Below are 11677 nucleotides of genomic sequence, written 5' to 3'. Positions count from 1 at the left end.
TTCTTTATTTGTCCATATAATACACCTTTTTTTTTTTTTTTTTAAGTTTTAAAATTAGATAAAAGCATATTAAATGGCAGGTGTATGAAGTTCTTCAGAAACAATGCCAGAACAAAAAATTGAATTACAAAATGTTAAAAAATATGTAGGTACATTTGAACTTAACATTCCACTAATGTATAATGTTACAGATATTGTCTAATGAAAAATAATTGTGCCACTTACCTATTTTTGCTGTTTCTAGGAACTTTTTATTCTGTACATAGGACGATTCTGTACAAAATATGAAGTCTACATTTTTATTACTTATTACCATAAAACAAGGTACAATGTATGTACAATATTAAAATGAAGCCATACTAAAGCCACACTAAAAAGACACTTGTAATATTACTTTTGACATTCCTGATGTACAGGTGTAATTTTGGAAAATGGGGGAAGGTATCAGACAGAACTTTATGAAGAACAACAATCACCAAAATTCTACTTTAAATTTTCTTTTTATTTTGGACGTATTAGTTTTAGAATTGTTTAGTACAAGATTATACGAAATATATAAATATTGGTAATAAACATGCTAAACCATTAGTGGTGATAAGATTTTGGAATATTGCCTAAGCAAATGTTCAGTGGCCCAAAACTTCAAATATGCCTTTATAGGGAACTTGAAGCCTCTAAATTACCACAATACTTCCCTTTTTGGTGAGTGTTTATCTTCAATAAAGAATAAAACCAAAATCTAGACAGTGAAAGATGTTCTTACACATTGAGTATCACACAATCAATCAAACATTGATATACAGTTGGGTTTTTTCCTCCCCTTGGGTAACATAATTCCTTTCAGCAATCTCTTGCACAGACATACTGAACACCCAAAATCAAAGTTAACTGATAATCTACCAGCTAAAGATGGAAGTTCAAACAATGGTATATCAAAATACATAGATGTTGCTTTACACAATTAAAAAAGCACCCTTTTTCCCTCAAAAGTAGAAGGCATCTTTAAACTGTTTTCATATAGTTTATCCTAATGGTAAAGCATTTTCTTTTTCAAGTTTTACAGGAAATGTTTTCAGACACAGTGGACATTCCACTTAAAGGTTGGGTTGGTCTTTAAATTTAGTTGTTGTAAGCCAATATTTACCACTCACAATTTTCTTCCAATAGACAATGTAACAAATATTGGAAATTGAATGTTAAATGCAACCAACAAACAGCAGGCACTACATCTGCACAAGGTTACTATGAATGTCTGCTTTGAGCAATATTTTTTTTATGGATGCAGGAGATGTTATACTTCCTTAAAAAATAAAACAAAACTATTTTTAAAGAAGCCACGTTTTTTATCTCTTTATGCATCAAGACATTAAACATTAAGTTATATCATGTTACTGCCAGAGACAAAAGAAACTAATCACCCATTTAGAATAGCAGAACACATTTCAAACAGCTTGTAAGCAGGATAAGTAAGTTAAAATACTGGCCACCCTGAGAGAAATCAAATATTGAAGACAAAGCACTATATTTTTAAAGAGATTTTCCTCCCGTGCTTTTCCATCTACAACAAAAAGCTCATTACATGCAAGTAATCTTGTGGAATATATAGCAGCATTTGAAGATCATCAGCAACTCAGATGCATTTTCAGTTCACTTGTGAGGTGTATTTGCAGCACATGTGCTCTTTACAACAACAACAAAAATATTTTCACGGTAAAATTATGGTCACTATCTCCTCAGCTCTTAGATTAATTTAAAAAGAAGCCAGAATGGAATTCAGGAGTCTGTTCCTTTTTTTTTTTTTTAAATTTTTTTTTTATTTTAATAAGCTTATGATGTTGTGTTACCTGAAAGGTTTTGTTCATCTTTCAGATAAAGACTGATGCAACTGAAATCACACATAATATCTGCCACAGAATATTGAACTCGTAGAGCCCAAGAAAAATGCTGAGTATTAAAAGCTCAGATAAGGGAGAAAACAGTGAAAGAGTTATTTTATTGACTTGAAAAAACTTAAAATGAAATTTTATATTCAGTCTGTTCCCAGTCATAGTAAACAAATTTTCATTTTAGGAAAAATTTTTCTACCAGTTCGTATCTGGAATACTGGTGCCATATTATACACTAAAGACTGGAAGATATGGCTTTAAATCTACATAAAGTATTAGGATGTGGTATATATATAGAGAGAGAGATATATATATCTTTACCCTAGATAAAAGAGAAATGAATTTACAGAATTCTTAGAAAGGAATGATGACCGAGGATTGTCATGAATGTTACCAGTTTGTAAGCCATGTTTTATAATAAGAAAGAATAACTGTATTTTCAAAACTGCTGGTATATTACAAGACAGCAATAATGTGGAAACAACTGTAAAGCTGAGAAATCCTAGAAAAAGTTTAATACTTATATTTGAAATAATTTCACTTTTGAAAACACACATTTATCATTAGTACCAACTATTGGTCATTCACTTATTTAGACGGAAAGATTTTACAGAATGCTTTTCTCAAATACAACTATAAAAACTGCATGTTATCAGCTAGTTGGTACTATGACAACACCTCCAGGAAATTGTGTCCACTTCATGATAGTCAACCCAATATTCTGCAAATGGAACTGGGTAATTTACCATTGTTTGAACTACTAATCTTGAGCTGCATACTCTATTAAGTTATTGCCTACAGAACTGGGTTGAAGAAAGCTTTGACTTTGTGTGTAACTGATTGGTATGGCACAAAAAATTAAGTTCTACTGTAGAACTGAGTCCAGAAAAAAAATTTTCCTCCAAAATAATATTTCACTGTAATAGTTTAATGCCCATCATGTGATATTAATTCATCAGCTCTGCAATGTGATTCCAAGGCTTTCATGGTATAGATATCCTGAGGCAGTTCTGACTTGCGTCGCACAAGAGGACGATCTTTTTTCTGATCTTTTTGTGCCTGAAATAAAAACGGAACAAAGTTAGCCAAACATACTAATTACTGAACATTACTTAAGAGTACTTTTTGCACATCAGTACATTCACTTACAGAAAAAGAAAAAAATATATGGAAAAAAGTTTATACTTTCTCCTCTTTACCCTACCAGCTATGCAGTTTCAAGTATTAAAAGCATTTTTTTCTGTAAGAGGAAAATTAAACAGCTATGAAATTCTAAGCTATTAACAATCATGACATCAGTACCTTTTTACCAATGCTTTCTCAAAACCAGACAATATTCCTATCAAAGTATCTTTAAAATTTATAATAGTGTTTTTATGTAGTTCCAATATCTGAATCACCTACCCTAATTTGCTTGTTTATTCAGGTTTTTGTATTAAAAGTCCTTATACAAAAAACTGCCTGGCTTTTACCTAGCCACTGATTTAGTGGCACGTTCTAAGTTATTAAGTCACAGTAGTCCAACTTTATTGTGGCAGAGTATTCACTAAAAATGCTCGTGTAAGTCTGGTACAGGAAAAAATTCCTGATCTACTTTCCTCAGTCAGTCCAGCACCTCTTCAGTAGGCACATTCTGCTATATTGCCAGCCTCTGGAATAAACTTTACTTTCACTGAAACTGTATAGATCTTCAGGTAGTTTCTCATTTCTGAAGTTTAATTTAAGAAACAAAGCTGTCCTTTTGACTGCCTTTTCTTTTTTTTTTCCCAATGGATAACAGTAGTAGCTCTTGTTTTAACATCAACTGCTGATGGTACTTAGCAAGGGATGTATAACTGTCTGTGCAGTGTCCTCTCAAAGACTGATGCAGGAATGCTACCTAGCCTGCTTTCCACAATACTCTAATCCAAAATCAGTTCTTTTCCTGCCTGGTGATCTGAACTTATCCATCCTCTTGCAGGCTTAGTTTTTCTAATGAAAGAATTCCCGATTAAAAATATTCTATTACCTCTGCTAGGCCAGGATCTTTCTCCTTGAAAACTTGGCTTACAATCTTTTAGTCATCTCATTTCTTGCACACTTGGTGAGCAAGGAAAGGGAAGACAGCATGCACTTGGAGAGATGGCTAAGGAATGCTTAAGCAGTTCCAACCCAAGTTTCAGAATTTTGTTTAGTTTACAATTTGTTTATTTTTCATTAGTGTCATTTCTTTAAATCCCCACCCTTTCTTACAACTGTGGGTGGTAGCAAATCAAGCTCATTCATAGGGATATGACGCACTTGTTTTCCAGCTGGAATACTACCAATGAAGCGGTATATAGCCCAAACTTTATAGCTCATGAAGCTGAATTCTTCGTAGAAAAGAAGTTAAGACTTAGATGAGAGTCCTTGGTTTTAGTCTAGGCTGACATTACTGTTTCTGCATTTTATATTGTATAATACTGGCCCAAATCCTCGAACTCTTCCAGGAGCTGGGACTGGGAATTTTGTTCTTAACTGATTGTCCCAACTACTAGCATAGAATCCTACTCTGGCTGCTTTTCTTCTAGAACTGATGTTGGAGGACTCAGACTTAGGAAGTAGGAATTTTAATGCTCTCTGGCAGGATAGAAAGTGAACCAAGGTCTCATAAACCCTAAGAAAATAGTTAAGTGTTAGGAAATAGCACAAAGATGGACACTGTGATCAACACAACTTTAAAATTAAACAGTACTAATTCTTTTAAATAATTTTGTATGCACCTTTCTCTACACTAGAACTGGTTCTAGGCTCTGAAGCAAGTGAAAGGAGGCCCCATTCTCCCTCCTGTGGGCCTGGCTAAGCTATCCACGGTATGAAGAAAGGCAGAGGTTTAGAAACTTTAGCAAGCCCAGTGCTCCTCACTGACTAGCTCTAACCATCATTCCCATTCAGGAGAATGCTACTCTTGTTCATTGCCCTGGAGAGGGAAGTAATTCAGCCACCAAGATTTACATATAATGCACAGGGACCCACAACCTACACAAGTGTTTAAAAAACAGAGATACTTGAGTGTGTCTTAGCATTCCAGCGTTTCTTTTAATTCCAACCTTCATCCAAAATGCCATATAACAAATAAAATATAATCTTGCAGGATAATGACACTGTAATTTTAAGACAGTAATTTAGGAGGTTAGGTTGACCACATGCTTATTTTTATTAAATGTCTTACTGGTTAAAATTAACTGACTTTATCTCCAAACTCAACTTTTTTTTCTGGCTCCATTTCTCCAGTTTTAGACTTTGCTGGATTCAGACAGATTTATAGTACCATATAGTACATATTCCTATCAGAAATCTTAGTGATACTGCAATGCTCTCTCCATTTTCAAGCAGCTCCAAGTTGAAATCTCTAGTTTCAACATTGGTATTCTAATTCCACTTAACTGATGTTAAATTAAAAAGACATGAATATTACTGAGCATTAGCTACAGACAAAAGGATGGAAATGACCTTGAGTGTCCTCGCCCTGCATGGGGTAATGGAATCTGACAGATGGTGGACTGAGGAAGAAGACCCATGAGTGGGCAAGACACAGACTTTACATATTTTTTTCAAAGCACAAGAACTTTAGCCACAAACAAGGCTCTGAATAACAAACAAAAATGTATAACATACAGTCAGATTCTAGTACTGACAAGCTTTTCTTATGAAAGATAAAAACTGTTACATAGAAACGAGACTAGAACATGATGTCATAGATTTTACCTATAGTTTTCACTCTCCTTAAAGCAGAATCATTGTTCCCATAATGACACAAAAAGCTATTCCTAAGTGAAAATTAAAGTTTCTGTAGAAGAAACCTTAAAAGAGACCATATAGCAGATTCACAGGCACTAGAAACAACACTATTTCTGGCTGCTATACTATCACTTGAAAGTAGCAGCTCTGATGAAGTGTATTACTCAAGAATAAATGGTTACAGGGCTGAAAATATAACCCAAGTTTATGATTAATAGTCACTTAAATGAATTCATAAATTGGAGTACTTTGCTATCTTCACAAGGCTTTACCTGACAAGCCTCTTCTTTCACTGTCTTTTTGAGCGTCTGCAAATCTTCAATTAAAGGCCCATCTGTTTCCATTGCAACAGGACTGTTCAGCAAACTCGTGTCACTATATGTCGGGTACTAATAAAACGCAAAGTGTTAAAATAATCATTCTTAGCAGTAATATCTAAATACTAAGAGTGTATTTGAGCATTTGAATGATATAACTACTAGTTATTTGAGATTAACTTCAATATATTATGCTTCCAGGGACTATGTAATAAATTTTAGAATGGAACTCCAATACTTTTCACTTGGCAGAAATATCCTGCTGAAAAATAGACAGCATAAAAAAAAAGATGGTTTGATTATCTGAGACTCAATTTTAAAATACTCAGATTTTGTCAGTATTGAATGTCTACTTTGGCAATCAGTTATCTGAAACCTTATTAATATGTTGTCCAAACACGATCATTTTATTTGCTGGTGCAATTTTGTGTTGGAAGAGAAAATACACTGTTAAAAGACCAAATATACCTAACATACATTTAATATAATTTCAAACCAAAATATTAAACTTTCCTATCTTCAGAAAGTAAAATTTATAGAAGTCTTTTAGAAATTGTAGAAAAAATAAAATCTTCGTTGTCCAGTAATCTCAATACTTCAGATCTTATTTTAATTCAGATGAGGTGTACATAGTTTTAAATTCAGAACTTATCTACGTGCACACATAGACTTTTTCATCAGTTTTTCCTCACAAGTATTTTAAAATCTGAGTGTACCAACAATTTAATGCAGATGAGAAAAATTTAAAAAAAACCTAACAGCAAGGACTTAACAAATATAATTACAATGATAGAAAATCTTAAATTGTATTTTTGTGTCTTGCAGAATCAGGAACAACTCTGAACGACAAGAATCATCAGTCATTAGACAAACAAAAAAGTTCACAGAAATTCCAGGAAAAAAGAAACCCCTAAAAATCCATTATCTAGAGCACTGAAAGCATTTATATCCTTGTGTCAATTCAGTGGAGCACTCAGTGTTAAAATTAATAATTTTTATTTTAATTTGCTTCCCCTTACTAGCTTTCTTCAAGCAGACTATGCAGAACGTATGGTATACATGCAGTGTTAACTGGTATCAGAAAATGTCCTTACAAAAAGTTGCTTGGAAAGAAAAGGAAATTGATAATGTAGAACTCTGAATTTTTCTACAACTCAATCCACTTACTTAGCCAAACATGCAATAGCTCATCATTTGTAATAGCTAATGACCATGTCACTAGAGAAATGTTTTGCCACTCAAAGTCAATTACTGCTTTCATATGAATAGCCCTTTTTGATTAATTTAATTGATCTGTTGTCAACTGAAATTTTATTAATTTTAATAGATTTTATTTAAGCAGTTTAGTAATTGTTCCCTGACAAATGACCCAAGATGAAAAAAACATTTACGGATTTCGTCTTCTTAGAAAAAGAGATTACCTCATACTTTCTATTTTAAAATAGCACTGAGATCAGAAAGTGTCCCACTTCTGTTTACAGAGTACCATTTCTCCCTCTTCCACCATTTTAAACTCAGCTAGATGGTGTTGGAAATACACAGTAGATAAGGTTTCTTACTAGAGTATAATAAAATTCTAGTTGCAAAGTAATTTAAATGTTTGGAGGTTTTTTTCTTCATGGCAGCAAACTGTATGATTAAGAAAAACTGACAGCATTCTCCAAACAAATGAAGGGGGTGGGGAACCCAAGCCAAACCATTCCGTTCTCCCATAATTTTAAAATATAATGAATAGTCTAAAGGACCTTTGTTTCTTTATCATACTTTGAGTTACATCAAGTAATACCGGACAGAATGTTTTCCTTTAGGAAAGACCTGAGGAGTAGGTTCACCAGCAGACTGGCCCAGTGCAGGCAGGAGAACAAATGCAGCAGACAGGAACATACAGTGTTACTTTAATCCATTTGACACAAAGGAAAACTGACCAGTCATAACTCACAGTTAGCAGAAAGATCTCTTTTGTAATATATTGTTTGCAAAACAGCTTTTCAAGAGAAACCAATTATGGCCTCTCTATATTTTTCTGTAATTTTGCACACTAACTTTTCAAAACACAATATGGTGTAAGTCCTATTATAAGAAAATGAAAAAGTATTTCATATCATGCTTTTCAGAAACCTTTTTTTAAAAAAATAATTACTTGCACAAGAGAAAGGTTACAAATTTGAAAAGTACTTTTATTTTGTATCTTTCATAATACAATTAGTGAAATTCCTTTATTTCCATGATCAGTCAGACCTGCTTTCCCCACTGATAGTTAACAAAACTGGAGTATTTAAACATGATCATTGTTAATCTTTTCTAAATACCTGGGGATTTGATTTGGCTAGATTTTCTATTTTAACCCATGCTTCTTCCCGTTCCTTCAATTTTAGCTTCTCTCTGAAAAAAACCAAAAATTATACAGAAGTAAAAGAATTCAACAGAATAAGTTATTTAGCTATACCTGTTTGAGTCTACTGCCCAAAATACCACTGTTGACAGGTTTATTTGCATCATATAAATACCCCATGATCTCAAATCAACAATAAAAGGGAAAAAACTCAAGATTTTCTCATGAAAGCAACAAACTGGCTGGTATCAGTTTATCTTTAGTACATGCACATTGTTAAAAGTTAAAATTAAAACAGGAAAGTTTTGATCTAGGCTGAAAGCATGTTTGTGTTTTATTTATAATATTAGAATTCTATATTGATAAATAAGAAATTAATAACTGACCATGGAAAGGGCAGAGATTTTTACTGTCAGCCCAATGGCTTCAGGTAATAGCTTAAAGGAAAAGGCACAGAGACATTTTGAATTGAACTCTAACAGAGAAGTACCCAATAAAAACCATGCTCATTCTACAGAGTAGCAAGTCCAGAGGAATGACATAAATGCTTTTTAAAAAAAATTTTCATAGAGTAGAAAAGGTTTGTTTTCTTATGCCTAATGCAATCTGAAATTGTAAAATCTAGGGTTTGTTTTCCCTTCTTACAAACAAACATCTTCTTGCAGAGACTAAAATGATCACCTGTCTTTGAAGGCTGGTAGAAATTAAAAGAACCCTGAACTAGGAGTGCTAAAAACGCTCTCAGGCTTCAATGCACAGAGCAGATGATTCAAATGTCAAGAAAAAAAATGGAAGAGCAGTTATATCCAAGCACATACACAATTTGCCTCCAGCTCTCAGTTAAGTTAATTCAAGATGGAAGGTAGGACCTCCTTAACCATTCCCCTTTTCAGTTCTTACGTGGTGGGAGATTTTTTGTTTTGGTTTTGTGTTGCTACGACATTGCTCAGCACTCTGCCTGCTTTAATTCACACTCAGAACACCATCATAAAAACTTCTAAAAATCAGAGAAGAAAATATTTGATTTCTCATTTAAAAGGGATTCCACTTACTTGCAATCAGGGAAAAGAGAATTACAGTCTTTTTTTGAAGAGCCAATGCTCATATTTTGTCATCTACAAACACACACACCTTAAGAATTTGTTACAGTACAAGCTCATTTCTACTTGAATTGTAATAGGGCACTTCAAAACTTGGACAAATCAATCTACGTTGAGAATCTGTACTACTTCCAGTATATCAGTTTAAAATAGGTGTATAATCTGAACCACTATTTGAAGAATCCCTGTTTACTTTGAAATTTAAAATAAAAGTAAAATCCAGGTATTTTCAGTACCCATTTTCTAACTGCTTCCAGCCCCTAAAATGAGACCCAAACCATTAATACTTCTGACTTCTCTATCTCATTTTAGCAGGATTCTTCTGTCAAATAAAGCCTGTACTACAGACCTGTACTATACAACAGAGTAACGACTTGATTTCAGGTAACTTTTATAAAAATATGAAGATATGCTCACACACAATGCAATGCTGAAAAATACTGGGAAAGTATTTTGGGACAAACTGAGTGACAACATGAAAGGAAGTAACACTGGGTAAATAAAGTATGCAAAAATAAATACAGGATGTGAACTGAACTGTTAAACAGATCCTCTACACTGGCTCCACGATTAGCAGTGTCCTGAAAAACTTAATTTTTAGGAAGATGGTGACCCCAGAAGTATTAGGTCTAAGCCTACATGAGACACCTTATCGTTAAGAAGATTTACAGTTCACATATAAGAAGTTTCAGCAAGTCAACTTTGAAACTGCTGTACTGGAATCAAATGGGCAACTTCCCACTAATGACACAGTGTTTTTTCAGAGCTAAAGCACTCTTAACAAATTACTCGAGAACAGACAGACACACTGACATGAAAACTTACTTCAGTTTTTCTGCTTTAAATTGCTGTGTGCAGTCATCGAACAGTTTTTGGTTCATCTCCATGAAGAGTTTCAGAGCATTGTATATCAAGCCATGTATTGTCCTATAAGTAAAACTTCTGGTTGAAACTCAAGAGTACTTTAAACTTTGAAATCTACTTTTTCTGGTCAACAGTAGCCAATAGCCTACATAACTGGAAAATTACATAATTTCAGAATAAGTGGAAACAAAATTAATTAGTGGAAGTTTCAATTTACCCACAAGAGGCCTAATACAAGTACTAAAATTACCAACTTCGAATGCAGTTTTCTTACTCTGTAGTACTACTCATCACTCGCACTTCTGATGTTTGAACTTCACTCCTAATACTACGTGTATCAATACAGGGGTAGTTGTGAAATTCAGTAGCTGACAGTAATCCCATTAGGGTTATTAGAGAAAAAGCAAGATGACATTAAAGATCTTGATGTAAGTAACTTACTGGCAACTGATAAATTCAAGAAAAAATGGGTTAGTGATTAAAAGGAGTGTAGAAAAGACACCATTCATTTTGAAAACTGCCACACAGCAACAGCACTTACTTCAACACAATTAGGCCAGGACTCTTTAGAAATGTGTTAGAAAAGTAAAGCTGAAAACATCACAAAAATTACACAAAACGAATCTGCTTTATGAAGCATTTTTATGGATTAATTTACAGTTCCAGGCTACAATGTACCACTGCTCAAAAAGCAATCGGTTAAATGATTACTTTGTATAATACATGGAGTTACAAGTAAGAGTGCAGCTGTAGTGGGTAGCATGACTTTTGCTCAGAACAAAATGAATGCATGACCTTGAAAAGTCAGAAAAAAACAACCAACAGCAACCCACATTTACTATGTATAATTGCATCACTGAATTGGAATTTTATTAATGAGTACATCATTTGTTACTGCTTGCACCCAGCGACAGTAAGCAACCACTTTAACATCACTTTATTTTCCATTTCTTTCCCAGTGTTTAATTGCAGACTGATTACTCATTCTTGGCCAGCCTACCAGCAGTCCTCAATTCACAGTTAGAGCCAGACTGGGATACTGTCACTACCCCAGAAGTTGCACAATAGCTCAAACAAAGAAGTACTTTACAATGGAACAGCTGCAGAAGGGAGCTGACCAGGACTGTTTTCATGCGTAAGTACTACGCTATTGTGGGGGAAAAAAGTGAAAATAATCAGTGGAGAAAAAAGAAAAAAGATTAAAAAAAAGAAAACAAAATGAAAGGAAAAAATGATCAGATTTACAAGATATTTCACTAGAATGCAGAAGAAAGGCAAATTAGCAAAGAGGTTAGTGATCAGAAATCAAAGTTAGTCTTTAGAAGTATCTGAACTACAGACGAATGACAAATTCGTTTCATATTTATAGAAGAATGTCATGGATTAGATGCACTAAAAACACTCTTTCTTGTTTAATGA

The 11677-nt window shown here is 33.6% G+C and overlaps 1 protein-coding gene across 3 annotated transcripts in view; it reads right to left on the bottom strand.

Moving 5' to 3' along the window:
• Positions 1 to 226: 226 nt before the first annotated feature.
• The window catches only part of PPP2R5C (protein phosphatase 2 regulatory subunit B'gamma), a 79103-nt gene continuing 67652 nt past the window's right edge, over positions 227 to 11677 (bottom strand). For all 3 annotated transcript variants that reach the window (XM_042047003.1, XM_042047005.1, XM_042047004.1), the window contains 4 exons: positions 10220 to 10321; positions 8272 to 8344; positions 5918 to 6034; positions 227 to 2945 (listed from right to left, as the gene is read on the bottom strand). In XM_042047003.1, the coding sequence (XP_041902937.1) occupies positions 2814 to 2945; positions 5918 to 6034; positions 8272 to 8344; positions 10220 to 10321 (424 nt within the window). In that variant the 3' untranslated portion in view covers positions 227 to 2813. The remainder of the gene's footprint in view (positions 2946 to 5917; positions 6035 to 8271; positions 8345 to 10219; positions 10322 to 11677) is intronic.

The sequence above is a fragment of the Corvus kubaryi genome, unplaced genomic scaffold, assembly GCF_017639235.1.
Source record: "Corvus kubaryi isolate FWS band 111438036 unplaced genomic scaffold, C.kubaryi_AGA036_p1.0 66, whole genome shotgun sequence".
NCBI classification, from domain to species: domain Eukaryota; kingdom Metazoa; phylum Chordata; class Aves; order Passeriformes; family Corvidae; genus Corvus; species Corvus kubaryi.
Note: the sequence above shows the minus strand (reverse complement) of the source record. Positions and strands in the feature narration are given on the sequence as shown.